An 18,241-nucleotide genomic window follows, 5' to 3' on the forward strand; every position below is an offset into this window, starting at 1 on the left:
CCATTGATGAGTTGCAAGTATGGAAAGAAGATCAAAGGGCTCAAGCATTCGAAGAATTTGTTTATTTGGAGTGGAAGGTTTTGGATTTCAAAGATAAACTTGAGGACGTGTTTGTTTCAAGTAGAGGGTTCTGATGTAGGATAGAATCTACAATTTAATATTTGCAATTCTTTAATTACAAGGTATTTTTATGTAAAAAAAAACATTATTTTAGGTTTAGGGTTATTATTTCCTTGTTTTCAGATGCTTTTAATGTTATTTAGGTCAAAATTGGTTCCTGTTATGGCTAAGTATTAATTAGACATTATTTTAGAATATATTTTCTTGTTTGTCAAGTTTTACGGAGCCCTTAAATAAGCCTTTAAGTCTGTAAACGTTTTTTAAAAACAATTATTCAATCAATAAAAAATTTTGTCTTTCTATATTCTGGTGGATTCCATAGCCTTTCTCCTTATGGATTCAAGAAACCCTCGTGGATTTGAGGTTATTTTCAAAAGCAAACATGTTTTGTTTCTTGTTTTCTAGAAGTAGACGTGTTCTGCCTCTTGACGCTTCCGCATCCTACATCACATAAAATAAGAATAATAACAAAATCTTAGAGAGAGTAACTACAATTTATTAAGGAAGAGAAGTGTGTAAATGAAAAAAAAAAAAGTGCAAGAGATGAGAGAAATAAAGTAGGTGAATATGTGAGGAAGAGTATTGCGACATGACAAAATATACATATTTAGGTGGATGGATCGGGTTGTGGAGGGTTAGAAATATCTCAACCCGTTATTCTAACTAGCCTCCTAAATTATTACTATATATACAATGTAATAAGTGTTTTATTTATACTTTAAAATATAGAAAACATGCAATGTAAACACTCAATATGAGATTCAATACATGCTTACCTAATACCAATTTATTCAATCTATTCCATGTAAACTGAGCAATACGAAACAAGAGAATTTAATGATTTATGATAAAAAAAAAAAGAAAAAAAAAACATAAATAACTATATATGAATTAAGCTATCATGAATTCGAGTTTCATAGGCTTTTGGTGATTATTTGATTTGATCAATTTTTCATCTGTTTTTAATTTTATCAATTGTTTCTTTTTCTTTTGAAATATCATTGTGTTTAAGAAACAACAAAACAATTATTTCCAAATTATCATATTTTAAAAAGCTAGCTACCTACCACTGGCCCTAACAACTTGTAAGTTAACTAAATTTGCGGACAAATATGGATAAACCAAATGTTAATTAAAAATAATTTTAACATGAATTTAGTTTAAAGCCAACGGCTGGTCAAATCCTGTAGTACATTTAAACACTGTCACAATCACATATCTAAATGTTACCACGTGACACATAGAATTAAAAAAATGATTCAGATGTTATTATTATAAAATAAAATTCGGTTGTTTTTTCTTCTACCTAGACTTCCAAATTTGGTGACTTTACTTTTGCATCTTATTTCTACACCTACCCTTCAAACCTTTGAGAGTTTCAAGTAACTGATTTTATAACGTAAAATAATTAAATAATTAAATAAATGATGTTGAGTCAAGAAATAATTAAATAAATGAAGGAGATAGCTAAAAGTCAGAAGAGTCATAACAGCATATTCAAATCATGTAGACTATTAGCCAAGCGAAGCTTATTATAAAGTTGATTGGCTAATTAACCCTCTCTTCCTCTAATTAACCATCTCTTCCTCTATTTAAATTATCAAGTGAGAGAGCGAATAAATAAAAAGTCACATCAAACATGGGTCTTTCTTCCTCTCTTTTGCCACTAAAACTACCATTTATCAAACTGTTGCTCTTACTGTTAATAGCCACCATTAGAGGTGTGGCTGGAGGTTGCTACACATCTATCTATAGCTTCGGAGACTCATATGTCGATAGCGGAAATATGCAGTACCTGGATGCTGACGTTTTCGGCTGTTATGTGCCTCCCTTCGGGGAGAGCTACTTCCACCTCCCAACAGGCCGTTGCTCTAATGGTCGTCTAATCGTAGACCTCACTGGTACGCACTACTCTTCAAGCTTCATATAATAAACTCTCAACTATGTTAAGCTTCTTCTTTTCATCTCTCTATTCTCTTTTGTTAATTTGTGGGTTTTCTTTGTTTTCTCTTTTATTGGGCGCAGCTGAGTTATTTGGACTACCATTGCCACAACCATATCTTAAGACTTGGAATGAAAGTGTTGTAAATGTTCAAGAGGGTATAAATTTTGCAGTTTCGGGAGCAACAGTATTGGATGCATCTTTTTTCGAGGATATAGGATCGGTTGTACTTACAAACGTCACTCTAAGATATCAATTAAATTGGTTTAAGGACTTTCTGGTCTCTCTCTGCAACAAATCTTCAGGTAAGTTAGCCATATAATTTTGGCCGTCATCTTCTTCTTCTTCTGTTCTCCTAACAACTCTTTCTTTTATTGGAAATGAATGGTAATATTTATGTTAATTTGGCAAAATTAAATTTAGTTATTCGGCGCTAGTGAATCCTCTAATCTGCAATGTAATTGTGAGTACCAATTCAGAGAGAGTATAGATTGTTATGACGGAGCCATGAATTTAAGGGGGACAAGATTAAAAAGTTAATCTTAATTAATTTTAACAACAAATATGGATTCAGATATTTTAGATTTCCTAAAATACTTTACTAATAGATTTCTTTAAGTCCTAACTACTCTTTTATGATTTAAATGTCTAGATTTTGTCATGTGAGTATTCCACTAGCAATACTTTTAAAATAATAAAATAATATTGTAAACAAAACAATTAAGATTATTGTTAGTAGAATGATGATATAGCAAAATCCAAACCATTATATCATATTAAACAAATGGTTAAGATTTAAGAAATAAGAAAATCTATTTGGTAGAGTACCTTAGGAAATTAAAAAAATCTGAATTCTAATATATATATATATATATATATATTTCATATCATTAAAATAATAAAAATAATATTCATTGTCAAGAGAACAGTCAAATCAAAATATCAATATAATTACAAACACTTTGAACATATAATTTGATTCTTTAAAATAAATTGAAAAAATAAATTAATGTAAAATTATTAAGAATATAAACATATACCTGTAAAGTTTTACACATGACTCAATGCCTTGAATGCTTTAAAAAAATTGTGTAGAATTTAACCTTTTATCTTTGTCTTGTAAGTAGTTGAAATTTGGTTTATAGCAAGAACTCTAGGTTTGATACGCAAGTATTTTCCATAAAAAGTAGGGTTAAATTTTTTTAATATAATTTGTTAATAATTGCCTTAAAGCACCCATTAACATGATCATTTATTTATTTATTTTCCAGAATTCTATTCTTTAAATTTGCTTAAAAGTTGGTAGGTTTTCAGAGTCTTAGAGGACGTTTGGATAGCATGTCCACGTCCACGTCCAGCCCCTTTTTTTTTTTCCAAGCGCACCTGTCACTGTTCATTGGCCATGAACAGTGATTTTAGGCCAATGAACAGTACTTTTTGGCATAAACAGTACTTTTTACACATTAAAAAATTATTTTTGTTCAGTGTTTTCAGTTTTCAGCAATAAGTTATATCCAAATAGACCCTTAGTATGTATTTGGCACCAAATTAAAAAATCAACTTATTTTACTATTCAGCTTATTTTTTTTACTATTCATAGGCCCTACAGTATTTTTTGGTACTAATCGTGGGTCTTACAGTACTATTTCAACCAACTTTTACTTCTACAGTACTTTCAACAAAAAATTTTCAATTTCAATAAAATAAATGGATCCCAAACAGAACCTAGTCTTTTGGTAGAAAAGTAGGTCACTGTAAAATTTTAATAAAAAATTTGCTATAGGTCTATTAAAAAATATAAAAGTTGTCGTGGGAATTGAAGTTTACTCGTTACAAGCTATTGCATAGTACAATAGGTAGAGAAGTGGTTTGTCATTTGTATAGGGGTCTAATAAGACTTTTTAGTACAATTTAGTAATATAACGGAGGACTTTTTGGAAGTTCAGGGGTCAAATAAGACTTTTTAGTACAATTTAGTAATATAAGCTGAGGAGTTTTTGAAAGCAAAAACTTTATACATCTTAGTGGCATGATTTTCTCTCCCTTTTTGTTAAACATGATTTTTTTTTAAATTTTTTTTATTGTAAAACACAGTTGCTTAGATATCCATTTTCTTCCTTAAAAAAAAAGTCCATTTTCTCTACTAATGTAATTGTGGTTTACAGAATGCAATAAAATCATTGGAAGCTCTATATTTCTTGTCGGAGAGATGGGAGGCGATGACTATAATTATATGCTCTTTTCTGGAATAAGCCTAGAAGATATGCCAGCATACGTGACACTGGTGGTAAAAGCAATGGCTACAGCAATTAACGTAAGAGCTTATGCTTACTTATACTGTAGAGAAAATTTTCTTTTCTTTATAACAATTTTTCTTAATATAGCATTTATTAGTTTATTACTTACAATAATTTTTAGTTTTGTACCTAGAACTAGAAGTGATATTTCGCCTGCTACAAGAACCAAGAGGTATGCCTCTCGCTGTGAATCTTCTTGGTAGTATTGCCGTGAAGCCTAGCTATCAATCTAAGGTGCCGATGAGTAAAGTCAAAAGGACCTTAGATAGCTAAAGGCTAGCGCATAGGGGCGGACTAGTTGTTCATTAGGGCGAGTCTCAGCGAGACAGACTTATATGAAACCTTAGGCTTTTTGGCAGAATGTTCACTATCCCTTCCTTTCTGCGTTGGCCAATCATGGGATTAGCCTTGAATTTATGCCATCGGCTATTACTTATACTCCAACGAAAAAGGAGTTTTAATAATTTTGCTTCAATGAAAGGAAATGTCTTAAATTTATATACTTACTATTAGGAATTTGTATTTTTCATGTTTTAAATATCAAGTCTCTTGAACTAAAACATGTTCCTCAAATACTATCTCCCAAATGAACTATTTAAAAAAACAATTTATGTTTGTATATATGATTTAAACTATTGCCTTGCAGGAGTTGATTGACTTAGGGGCAGTGAATCTTTTAGTTCCTGGAATCTTGCCAATTGGTTGCACTCCATCCTACCTAACAAAATATGAAACTGAAGATACTGAAGAATATGATCCTGAGACTGGCTGTCTTATAAAGTATAACAAGCTTGCTGAGTACCATAATGAACAACTGCAGAAAGAACTACATAGTATTCAAGCACTAAATCCTCAAACCAATATCATATATGCAGATTATTACAATGCTTCAATGGGTTTCTTTCGTTCTCCAGCCCAATATGGTATCTCGATCTTCTTAATAATTTTCGTTGTTTCCCACATTATTGCCAAAATTGATTGAATATTATTATATATGTTAGTAGAACTCTTGCATGAGAAAAATGAACAATAGGATGGCAAGAAAGTTAATTTATGGGACATTCAATTGCCAGTTTTCTTTCTTTTTTCTTCTAACTTCTTTAAGTACAAGACTCAAAAAGATTTAAATCCAATTTCTTTTTGTAGAAGCCCTTTGATCCCTTATATTCAAAAGCATTAAAACCCTTTGAAGAGACAATATTTATTATACCAAAAGCTTTGGTGCTAATTAATGTCTATTTCAGGGTTTACTCGTGAAGGAACACTCAAATCATGCTGCGGAGGGGGAGGCCCATACAATTATAACGCATCACTGGGATGCGGCCAGCCATCGACAATTCTTTGTGATGACCCTTCACAGTATGTTAGTTGGGATGGCGTTCACTTAACAGAAGCAGCATATGCATGGATTACCGTCGGTTTACTACAAGGGCCATACACCACTCCTCGACTTAGTACCTTGTGCATTTCAGAAAATGCCACAAAAATTCAAATGACCACACATGTAAATAAATCATTTTCGGAGCATTAGGCATTTTAATATTCTATGAGTTTAAGCGTTAGGCATTTTTTTCACTTTTTGTGGAATAAAACTTTTCATTAGATTATTGCAACATGCCAAGTAAAGTAACATTTTCTTATCATGTCAGTGTTAATTAAAATTACTTGGTTTTTGTGAGCAGTTTCAATTTTAGGTATAATAACATTGGTGGAATCTAGTATCACTCCACTATGTGTGTGTCTATATATATATATATATATATATATGGACAAAATTAAATACAGTACCTTATGTGCTGTTCTTTAGGTTATTCTCTTAAAATTTAATTATGTGGTTACTTAATTAAAAAATACACAATTTATTTCCATGAGAAAAAAATCTACATGTCAAAATTTTAAAAGAGCACAGCAGTTATTCTGAAAAAGAAAAAAAAGAAAAAAAAAGAGAACAGGTTTTGGGAATGAAAGAGATCTCGCTAAATCTAAGATGCATTGGGACAAAAACTTGTACTTCAAAATCATAACGCCAGTATCCTATTGCAAAAATGACCATAAAGTATAGCATCGAATTTGGAATTGAAGAGTTGAAAAAGTTTTGCCTTTTACATTGTGGGGGGTAAAAGGACCCAAGTGGGCATATGGGCCTTTGGACTGTAGCATGGAGGGCCGACCTGCCCCAGAATTAAACTCTACAAATTGGCCTATACGCCGAGGACCCGAGGGTACAACCGAGAACGAGCTTCTCCTCGGACAAATCTAAGAGAACTCAAAACTTCATTATGAAGGTCAGGGCATAACTCTGGAAAGACTAATGGTTAAAGGGGGACACCCTGAACCTTCTAGATGCACCAGTGTTAAAGAAAATATTAAGTGCAAAGGGTCTGCACCTACCTCCCTGGCCGCATTAATGGGGAAGTGACCCCTGAACAGTAAGACGGAAACTTCTAGTCACTGTCCCAAATGTATCAGGGAATGAAGTATTTAAGGGGGGGAGATCAGCAAAAAAGAAAAAAGGAGGAAGAATTGTAACTTCTAAGGAAGAAATATCAATAATACAGAAGTGGTCCTCGGCTTATGTCCGAGGAAGCCTATTTTCAGTTATCCTTTGTTATCTATATGTGTTTGTAACTCTTAGTCCGTTATTAAGTTCTCAGCGCTTCTAATCTAGGTTACAAACCCACGCTTTACAAATTTTATTGTCTAAGTCTCATTGGGCCTGAGCCCGTAGTTGTCTTTGGGTCCAGGTGCAATTGTGCCCTTACATACATGTTGTCTTAATTTTTTTTTTTTTTTGGTGGGGGGGGGGGGTAAATAATCTTATTTTTAGTTTTTTATTTTATTTTAAATAAGCTAACTAACTTTTAGTTTTTTGAAACATATATAATATAAAAATTACCAAAAATTATATCTTTTGATAAATGTTGTGTAAATAAGTTACCAGATATAAGAAATTCTTAAACGGACTTATGAAAATTGTGCAAGTTGAAAAGGATTTTGGCAAAATACAACTTGTGCAACTTTTGGAATGAGTGAATTCGGCAAAAAGTGCAGGAATTTTTCTTAACTTTGCCAACATGCTGTAGACCTTCTATCACAAATTCATAATATTTATATAGATTAAGCCATTGAGGATTTCTGGAACTATCAGATGATTTTCAAATTTTTGAATGCTTCTCTTCCAGTTTTTTGTTTCCCCTTTTTTTTATGGAAAAAAAATCATTATAAAAGTTGTCAAATCTTTAGTTTGGGTTGTTTTGTTGATATTATACATTTGCTCTGCCTCTTTCAATGTTGCATGAAACAAATTTCAAATATTTTCATAAAAATTCATGAAGATTTGATTTGACATTTGTCAAGGGAATGATAACTATCATGAGTAGTGCCAAGAATTTGGTTCAATTTATAATTCCATTCTTAATGAGAAGAAATCAATGCACCAATTAAATGGCTTCGCTACTAGTTGTTCTAGTACAACTTAAAATTGTGGGAAATGTAAAACGATTATTATTCATTTTTTAGGCTAAATTAGAATATCATTGAGAGGAAAACCACACAAACAAATAAACCAACCCTTTTAATATTTTAAAACATAAGAACAGAGATTTTTTAATGAATTATTTTCATTACTTTCCAAAAGAAATTTTAAATGGTTCTTCGATCAATTGTTATTTTGAAAGCACAAAGAAGAAGGGGGTGAAAAAAAAGAACACTGATTTTTTATTCACCAAAAAATATTTGAAATCAGTATTATTTTTTAGAAAGTAAAATTAGTATTTGTTTTTTGAAAATCAACATTTCATTTTGGGTTGAAAGTCGCCCACGCAACGCTAGTGGCCATGTTGTTGAGGCTAATCTTTTCAATTTAATCTATAAAGCGGCTAGTCTTTTCAAAATCTCTCTCTCTCTCTCTCTCTCTCTCTCTCTCACTTTCCCAGATAAATCCATCTTCAAAAGCAGAAACTTTTCCCTTAAGAAAGTGCTTTTCCTTACCACAAAAACAGAGAGAGAGAGAGAGAGAGAGAGAGAGAGAGAGAGAGAGAGAGAGAGAGAGAGAGAGTAGTGCTAGGGTTTTTGATAGAATCCAAAAGCAAAGCTTGGTATCCATATTGTTGAGGCCTGTGAGCGACCGCGACCCTGGCACTACAAGAAATCTGGATTTAGGTAACGTTTGTAAAACGTCACTAAAAACCCAAAAAACGTCACTATAGACACAAATGGTCTATAGTGACGTTTGTTTTTGCGACGTTCAAAAACGTCGCAATAGAGCGGTCACTATAGGTTTATTGCGACGTTTCAAAAAACGTCGCCATATGTTACTCTTTAGTGGCGTTCAAAAACTTTTAGTGACGTTTTCTAAAACATCACTAAATAATATAACATTTTCGTATGTAATGTAGGAAAATACATTTAGCGACGTTTTTAAAACGCTGCAAATATCCACACCTATAGCGACGTTTCAAAAACGTCGTAAAAGCTGCTCATTATTAAAAAAAAAATTTTAAAAATGCTATATAAACCTGTTTAAAATTCAACAATAACTAACACAAGCTTGTAATATATCAAATGTACCTACTAATCATCAATATTCCACAATAACACATTAACCATATATATATATATATATATATATATTTGTATAATACCAATACATGTATCACTTTAACTAAGTGAGTTGGTTGCCTAAGATTCAGTGTAGCTAATAAATTAAGTTTCTTAGTTAGTTAAAAACCCATTAATATATATGTTTGGAACATAGTCAATTTTGCAATCCTATTGTTCATCCCCTGCCACTGCTAGACGGTATAATATTGAAAAACAAATACTAACACTCTAAAGAAATACTTACAATGATTCAGCCCTTGATTCTCAAGTCCTTTTGCCCAAGAAGCCAAATCTGAATAAGAGAATTTTCTACCAATTTCCAACCAAAATAGAATAAAGCAAAAATTAGTACAAAACTCCATGACCCATTAAAGAAAAACCAAATCAAAGCAAACCCATAAGCCAAAAAAAAAATAATTACACTCTAAAGAAACTTGAACAACAAAAACTTTAAACCAAAACTGAAAAATAGCAAAAATTAGCACAAAAGCTCCATGACCCATTAAAGAAATACCATATCAAAGCAAACCCATAAGCCAAGAACAAATACTTACACTCTAAAGAAAATTGAACAACAAAAACTTTCCAACCAAATCTGAAAAATAGCAAAAAAGCTCCATGACCCATTAAAAAAATACCATACCAAAGCAAACCCATAAGCCAAGAACAAATACTTACACTCTAAAGAAACTTGAACAATAAAAAAGAGGGAAAAAAGTATGGTGGTGGCAGTGGGTCTTAGTGGAGGTTGATGACGGCTGCAGTGGCAGTGGGTGGAAGGGAAAAGATGTGTGGTGGTCCTAGAGAAAATAGGTCACAAAGAAAACACTAGGAACAAAGAACAAAGAAAAGAAAAGAAAAGAAAGGAAGGGGACAATGAATAGTGAGCCTAAGAAAGAAAAGATGGGACACGGAGTGAGTTAATGAAAAGAAAGAAAAAAAAAAGTGTAGGCCAAAAAAAATATATATATAGAGGGAAAAAAAGTGTGGGAACCTGAAAGCCAAAATGTTTAGAACATATAGCGACGTTTTCGAAACGTCGCTATAGAGTATGTGAAAGTGTTTACTTTAATCAAGATAGCACGTATTTATTTTGGGAACCTGGAAGTTAAAAGTTTAGAACATATAGCGACGTTTTCGAAACGTCGCTATAGAGTATTTGAAAGTGTTTGTTTTAATCAATATAGCGAGTATTTTTTTTTTCACCAACAGGCAGAGATCATTTGCTGTAATTACTATAGCGACGTTTTAGAAAATGTCACTATAGAGTATTTCTTTTTTAGACACATGCTCAGTACATTTTCTTTAATCACTATAGCGACGTTTTAATAAAATGTCGCTATAAATGAGATATGCGCTGCTAAAACTATACTTCTTGCGACGTTTTAAGAAACGTTGGTATTGTTTTGAGTTACAGCGATGTTTTTTAAAAAAGGACGCTAAAATCTCAATCTTTAGCGGCGTTTTTAGAAAACGTCACAATATGCCACTTATAGTGGCGGATTTAAAAATGTCACTTAAAAAAACGCCGCCTAAGCCCAGATTTCTTGTAGTGTGGTCCGCCAATTGTTTTTCTCAAATTGGCCCTAACCTGCATGAACAGGTGGGATTGTGATGCTTAAAATGTTGAGTTTACTATCAAATGTACTCTCCCCTTGATCGAGTGTTTTACATGGAATTGCCACTTATTTTATTTAAATGGAAAAATAAGAAAACCTTCACTATAAAAAAAATGCTTATGTTGTATTAATATATATGACAATTTGCATCAATTTTGTAACAAAATTTACAATGCATTTTTTATCCTAGATACAATTTAAGAAGGTAAATTACATTGCTTTGTTTCCTAGTTACATTAAAAAAAAGATGTAAAATTGCATATATAAGTGCCTAGTCTAGAACCCTTGATCATGGTTTAGAGGCTAATTTACAAGATGGGAAGGGGTTAAGCACCCATCTTGCCCAGTAACATCGGTCTTCTAGGTTAAGGTGGCCAATATCATGTCATGTCAAACAAATACAAACAATATATCACATAAACATGTCAATTTTCAAGAATTGTAAACAAATATGTGTTGGGGAATTTAACATAAAAAGAAACAAAAAGTGAAATTTGTTAGATAACAATGTGCTTCTCAAAAAAAAGTTAGATAACAATGTGAATGTAAAGAAAGTATGAAAGTAATGGCATGTTCATCCAAGAAATTAATGTAAACAAGGAATTCCTAACCTAGACATGTTCATCTAAGCATTGAAGGAAAACAAAGTCGTCATGTTACTTGTCATCAACATAATTGCAAAAGAAAAATTATTTTTAGGCCTACCAATCATCCAAACAATCATGAGAACAACAAAGAAAATCACCTAGACATGTTCATCCAAATATTTAAGCGAAAACCATAATGTTAATTAGACCTGTTGGATAAAAACCTTGTTGGGTTCTCATACAAAGATCTTGGCAAATTTCTAAAAACTTGTTTTTTTTTTTGAAAAAATTTTATCCTGAAACTTGTTGAATATCTTGTTGAATTTTCTTTTGAAAATTTTGATATTCTTGTCAAAATTTGTATTTGTGAAAACATGTTGGGCATTCTTGGAATGATCTTGTCATGTCTTTTGGAAATTTGATAAAAACTTTGTTGGGTTTTTGTGAAAATTGTGTAACATTGTGAAGCATTCTTTTTCTGAGAGATGTTTGAAGATCTTGTAGGATTTTCCTCGACTTCTGAAAAAGATGCTAAAACTTTCTGAAAATCTTGTTTGATTTTTCGAGAAAGTCATGAAAACCTTGTTTTGAAAAATTGTTGAAAAACCTTGTTAGGTTTTTTAAAAATTTTGTTCACAAACCTTGTCGGGTTTTAAGAACCTTGTCAATTTCTTTTTGAAAAATTGTTAAATAAAGTATGAAACCTTGATGGGTTTTGTTGAAAAAAAAAATTCAAGTTACCTTGAAAAAAGTTATGAATTTTCTGAAAATCTTGTTGGACTCTCTAAACATGTTTTTCTAACTTTCAAGAAAAAAACTTTGTCAAACCCTAGAGCCTGAGATGCAAGAGACTCCTAAGTTGAGTCTTGTGTGATGTAGGAGACTTCTTAGTTGATTTGATGATCTAGACTTGACGTTGCTATTGAATGCCAAAATGAATGAAAGATCTTTGCTTAATTCCTGCAAAGATGAAAATTTTCTTTTCTCAAGCTTGTTAGAAACCAGCTAATTTGGACCAATGCCCCTAGTATAAACATGCTTGCATAAAAAAAAAAAATAGATGAAAAGATTGCATATGAAAACTAATGGGCCAGTGCTCATAAATTAGGCATGCTTAATGCAGATAAAAAAGCAAATGGGCCCATGCCCCTAGCTTAAAACTATTTGCAAACAACTTTGGGTGATTGTCTTGATGTGCCTATTGTTTACTGAGCCTTTAACAAATTGCCTATGCACCTTTCTTTAAGAGGACTAGGTCAAACATAGTTCAAGTCTATAGGGAAGACATCTAGTTCACCCAAAAGATAATCATGGCTTCCAACCAAGCCTTACATGGCATTTTCAAAATGGACTTGTCCATGAAAAAAAAATTTAGTTTTTGGAAGAAATTGATTTTCTTTTTGTTTTGAAAAACCATTTGGTGCAAAGTGGTGTCTTTTGGCTAAATTCTTTTTCTTTTCTAAATGATCATGAGATAATCTTGTCAATAACTATTTTGCCATATCATACTGTTTAAGAGTCAAGTCAATCTTTTTGACTAAAGAGGATCAAAGTCATTAAAATACATGTAATCAAATTTGCTTCTTCTTTTTAAACATTGTTGGATTAGGTCTTCAAAGACAATCAAAGAAATGAAATGTAGAGATGTTTGAGAGTCATGTATTTTCTTTTGAGTGCTTCACATTTAGGAGACTTTTTTTTTTGTTTGGATAGAAACAAAGAGGAGTGCCCCAAATTTGGGAGTCACATTTGTTGGAAACAAACAAAAGGGAGTGCCCTCAGTTAGAGAATTCTTTCAAGTCATTTGAGAATTTAAGAAACTGTGTCATGGAGATTACTTGCCAGTGGGGCTTGATAACCTCAAGCATTTTTCCTTTTAATCCAAGAGAAAATATTGCTAGAGTTAAGGGTGTGCCTATGACTAGCAAAACTTCAAGGAGCAAAACTTCAAGGAGGTCTTTATGCATGGGTTGTAATGTAGGCTAGGTTCAGGTTATGAAAGAAATTATATAAAAAGGCTCAAAATTCCCTTTAGATATTCCCCTCAAGTGTGCAATACTCAAAAGTTAGGCATTAGAAGGATTTCTTGTTTCTCCCTTTCTTGACATTGTGTTGAAATTCTCATCATTCTTGTCATCTGCTCACTGGTCATCATGGATCATTTGTATTAGAGTTATATCATGCTTGTTTGCCTTGTATTCTTCTTAGGCAACTCTTTTTTGAGCTTTCAAATTTTCTTCTTTGATTCGAATTTGTGCTGAGGTCTTTGTTGTGATTGAATTCTTCTGCCTTTCTCTTCATTGATCTATTGTATGAATGCTTGTTTTTCAAACCTCTAGACTTTCATCTTGATAAATCTTTACTCTTCTTTTGGAACTTGTGACTAGGCCGCCTTTTTGGTTTTCGACCTTCTTTGTTCTTCTTTTTTCTCTTCTTTTGAAACCTATGACAAGGTCACCTTTCTTTTTCTCTTCTTTTGGCACATGTGACTAGGCTGCCTCTTCGATTTTCGACCAATTGGACTTCTTTTGTTCTTTTTTTTTTTATTCCTTTTCCCTTGATAGCAAATGAATGAATGAATGAATGAATTTTTATGATATGACCGTGCTTGAAAACTCTGCCTACGTACCTCTTTTAAAAGAAGGATCAGGTCATTCATAGTTCAAAATAATTTTTAGTGCCTTAATGTTTGCCTAAATTGCCTTTTCGTGTTTTCAATCTAGCAGGCTCTCTTACACTCTTTTTTTTTTTTCTTTTTTTTTTTTGTCTTTCCTTTTGCATAGACCGCCCTTTTAGGTTTTCAATCTACCATTTTTTTTTTATCCCTAATTTTTGCCTAGATTGTCCTTTTAGGTTTTTGTAGATGCTCATTTTTTGTAAGCCCAGCAGGATGGAAGACCCAAAGTCATGGGCAAAAGAGAGTAGTATGGAAATGCTATTAAGCTAAGTGGTAGGATTGATGGATAATGGGTCTATAAAGCAAATAAATGGACCTTAAGGAAGTAAGTGGGCCTAAAAGGGCTCGGAAGAAAGAAATGACAAACCCATAGGTTGTATGGATGTAGAAAAGTGAGAATGAGCCATGACTGTCATAGCAGGCCCAAGGTAATGTAAAGTAAAGAAAGTAAAGGGCAATGAAGAACCCATGAACCCCAAGGAAAAAGTGAGAAGTACTTGGACCGAGGAAGCCCAAGAAGTTAGTAGAAGCCTATGGGAAACACAGAATTGCAAAGGGCCAAGAATGCTCTAAAAACATAAGAGGGCCAATGATGTCCAAACGAAAGTAGGTGGGACAAGGGAGCCCACAAGTGGCAAAGGATCCAATGAGATATTGGGCCTTCAGAGAGAGAGAGAGTGAATAGAAAGGCCCAAAGAGGCCTAACAGGCCTGGGTCAAGCAAACCTCATGGTAGGCATAGTAGAATGATGCGGCAGGAAACAAGTAACAAGGGGCTGGAAACATAAGAGCAGCCCACAATCCAGCAATGCCCGCCCTTTGAGAAAAGTAAACCATAAATGCGAAGCTAGGGAAAGCAGCCCACGCCAAAACAAGCCAAAAACAAGTGGTAGACCGGATAGTTTGACTTTCAGATTGCGGCAGACAGATGAGCAGTAGGTAGAATTTGCATGGAGGCAAGGCACGTGCAAGGTCCAGGCACCACCAGCCTGTACCTAGTCAATACAGGACCCAGTCAATACAGGAAATGGTGAGGTCATGGGTCAGAGGTAAGGGGGTATGATTTGACGGTAGGGAGGGGAAAAAAACCATTTTCATGTTTCCTGCTCAAGCTCTTTTGGAAGCAATGTTCTGCTGGGATGACATACTACCCAAAAGATGACATACTACCCAAAAGAGGCAAAACTGAGTTGGAACCACTAGGTGCATTCCATGAAGGATAGAGAAGATGAGATTATTTACACCATGGCAGGTAAGAGTGCCACGACGAGCAAGCAAACAAAAAAGCCTAAGACGAAGTGGTGCTGGCTGGGTGGCTGACAAGTTAGTGATGGTCGGCAAAGAAACCCACGCTAGACAAAAACGGTTAAGGGCAAAAATGGTAAAAGCCAAGCACGTCTGGCTCTATATAAGGAGCCCTACTGTGCACGACTAAGGGGGACGGCAGCCTCTATGAGATAATCGCTAGTATTACAGAAACAGGGGAGTAAGAAAAAATGAGAAGAAAAAGAGAGAAAGAATAAAAGGAGAGTAAAAAAAAAAAGAAGAAAGAAAAGAATTAAAGGAACAGAGAGGAGAAGTAAGAGAGAGAGCGGAGAGAACAAAGTGATTGGCATGCACCAAATGGGTTAATCTCCCTCTCCCCTTCCAACCCATGCTCTTTGGTGACAAAAAAAGGACTTCACCCAACCCAAGTCACTTAGGCCCGCTCCTTCAAATTTACCTTTCAGAGAGATTAGTAGCATTGAAGAAGTGGTTCCCCTTCCTATCATAAACTCTGCAGAATGGTTTAAAGTGGTAGGTTGACATTTATTTCTTTAATACGCTCGTTGTTCTCCATTCAATACTTATTCTTTTGTTAGTATTGTGCAAAACGGGCGCTCCTCAAGGCCCACTGTCTATTTTATCTAAATTCTCATTATTGTCTTTATTATATTTGCCTGATGTTGTTAACGTAGCAGTTCTGCCTGCCATAAGCGTATGATCAAGACTTGATTAATAGGGGCATTGTTTGTGCACAAACCGGACCAGGAAGTTTTGCTCTCGGATTTGTCCCAACTCTTCGATCCAAAAATCTTTGGGCCTAGTGTAGTGGCAGGCGGCCCAGCCCAACACTTGAAAAAAGAAAGGCCCACACAGTTTTCAATCTAGCGGGATTTTTTTTGTTGCTTCATGCTTTCTGACTTGATGAGCTCTCATCCCTTGTATCTTTCAATGGAAACTATTAGTTCCTTGCATTCTCAAATGTGATCTCCATTGTTTCTTCTAATCTTGATGGACTCTGCTTTTCTTAATGTCTTCATTGAAGCTATGAGATTGTCCTCCATAGCATAAAATTTGAGTATGCACACTTGAATTTTCCCACCCTAGGTTTATGTTGTTATGGTTTTATGAAAAAAAGGCTAATTGTTTAATGCTCAAATGGGCTAGCAATGGATAATATTTGTAATGGGTGTCAAGGAATAATGTGGGCAAACCAAAGATGGCCTCTATTAAGAACCTTATGTGTACTTGTGTTGTATTGCATTGTAGTGTATAACTGCTAGTATTTGTAGCAAGGGGCACGTGTGTGTTGTATGAATTGGCGCGTGTGTGTTGTAGGAATTAGTGAAGGATTAGTTAGTAAGTAAAAGGCTAGCATTCTGTTAGGAAGTCAGTTACACAGATATAAGAGGGGAATTGATTGTATGGTGGTTAAGCAATAAGAACTCTCAAGAATTCTTTACTCTAATCTCTCTATGGAGGCCTGGACCACTTGAAGTGACCACTCTTTTCTTTCACTCTCTCTCTTTTCTTTTCCATTTTCTATAAGTAGAATCCTAACAGCCTCCTATCCCTAGTAGGGCTTGTTTATAGGCACAGTAACTCGAGCTCTTTTAGTAAATTCCTCTTGGAATAAAAATTATGATTGCTCCAATATTGTGACACAAAAAATGTTCTGAGACTTGGATTGAGTGTACATTGTTTGAGAATTTCTGATCAGTGGAATCTCTTTTTGTTGAGATTTTCTAAAAACTGGATTTTCTTTGATTGCCTTTTAGGATCTTCTCTTCTTATGTTCTAAGTGATTCAGGAAAGATCCTTACATGAACTAGATGAAATTAATTCTCTCTTGGTGCACATTGATTGGTTGGCCCATTAAGCATTATGATTTGCAAAAACTTTGCCAAATGAATTCTCACGTAGTACTTGATGAAAATAGCATTTGAAAATTTTGACATCTCACACTCTTTCCAAGTGGATTGGGCTTTGATAAGAAGGTTAAGCCTTACATGATTTTTGAAAATCCACAAAAGGGTCCAATGCCCCTAGTTGGAAGATTTTTTTTTTGAAAGTTTTCCTTGATTTTTTTTTTTGTGAAGAAAAGCATTTTTGTAATTTGAAGGATTATTATGAACAAGTCCATTTTGAAAGAAATTGTAGGCCATTGGTCTTTGAAGGGAGTCGGAAATGTTACTAAAGATCCTAATGCCCTTAGTCCAAAGTTTTTTTTTTTTTTTTATAATAAAAATTTGAGCTTTTGATTTTTTTGATTTTTTGATTTTAATTTTTTTTTTGGCATCAAACAAAGCATGAATAAAAAGAATGCATCAAACAAGAAATTAAATTAAGGTATAAGAAAAATGGAAACATGTAATGAACAAACAAGCTTTGTAATAAAAACAAGTTCTTGAAAAACCTATTATGGCTTGGCAACTCATGAACTAGAGTTGGATTGATTGGTAGATGTTGGTGTAGCAATGATTTGTTGGTCCATGAGATCTTGGATAATCCCACCATTATTGATGGCATCTTCAATTTGGGTTCCAGCAGCAATTAAGGTCTAGAAGTCGGGAAAGTATTGAGCAAACAGATACTTGTTGTAGGTCGGGAGGAAATTCTTCACAATCATGTTCAATTGTTCTTCCTCATTGGGCCTAACGGTCATTTGGGCTGCTTTTGTCCTCCACCTTGTGATGAATGCATAAAAACATTCACTGGAATCTTGCTTGGTTGTCTCAAGGTCTTGCCGAGTGATGTCCCCCTAAGTATTGTACTTGTATTTCTTGTAAAATTCATGGCACATATCTTACAAAGTCCGAATTCAAGAATCGTCCAAATTTAGGAACCAACATAAGGCAGCTCCAGTGAGTATATTTTGAAACAATTGGGCCACTAACTCTTCATTAGCTCCCAAGGGTTGCAATGCTCTTATGTACATGTTCAAATGGGCTTTAGGGCTTCCTGTGCCATCAAACTTGTCCAATGTTGGCATCTTAAAGTTTCTTGGGGCCCTTGCTTGAGGAAAGAGAGAAAGTGATAGCAGATCCATAGCTTCTTCAACCCTTCTAGATCTCATTAGGAGCTTTTCTATTTGGTCCATTCGTTCAACCATCTTCTTCTCATTGTCAATCAACA

At 33.9% G+C, this 18,241-nt stretch overlaps 1 protein-coding gene across 1 annotated transcript; it reads left to right on the forward strand.

The window, feature by feature from the left end:
- The first annotated feature begins 1,678 nt into the window (after positions 1-1,678).
- LOC142637092 (GDSL esterase/lipase At1g28580-like) lies at positions 1,679-6,040 on the forward strand. Its single transcript, XM_075811378.1, has 5 exons — positions 1,679-2,021; positions 2,146-2,367; positions 4,228-4,376; positions 5,006-5,282; positions 5,604-6,040. Exons 1-5 carry the CDS (start codon positions 1,760-1,762, stop codon positions 5,888-5,890), a joined length of 1,197 nt encoding a protein of 398 aa, XP_075667493.1. The 5' UTR covers positions 1,679-1,759; the 3' UTR covers positions 5,891-6,040.
- The last annotated feature ends 12,201 nt before the right edge of the window (positions 6,041-18,241 follow it).

The sequence above is a fragment of the Castanea sativa genome, chromosome 5 (genome assembly GCF_040712315.1).
Source record: "Castanea sativa cultivar Marrone di Chiusa Pesio chromosome 5, ASM4071231v1".
NCBI lineage: Eukaryota > Viridiplantae > Streptophyta > Magnoliopsida > Fagales > Fagaceae > Castanea > Castanea sativa.

Coding starts and splice junctions, on each gene's coding strand:
- LOC142637092 (XM_075811378.1), top strand. CDS start 1,760: ATGGGTCTTTCTTCCTCTCTTTTGCCACTAAAACTACCATTTATCAAA. Junction 2,368..4,227: donor TCTCTGCAACAAATCTTCAG/GTAAGTTAGCCA, acceptor TGTGGTTTACAG/AATGCAATAAAATCATTGGA. Junction 4,377..5,005: donor CAATGGCTACAGCAATTAAC/GTAAGAGCTTAT, acceptor ATTGCCTTGCAG/GAGTTGATTGACTTAGGGGC.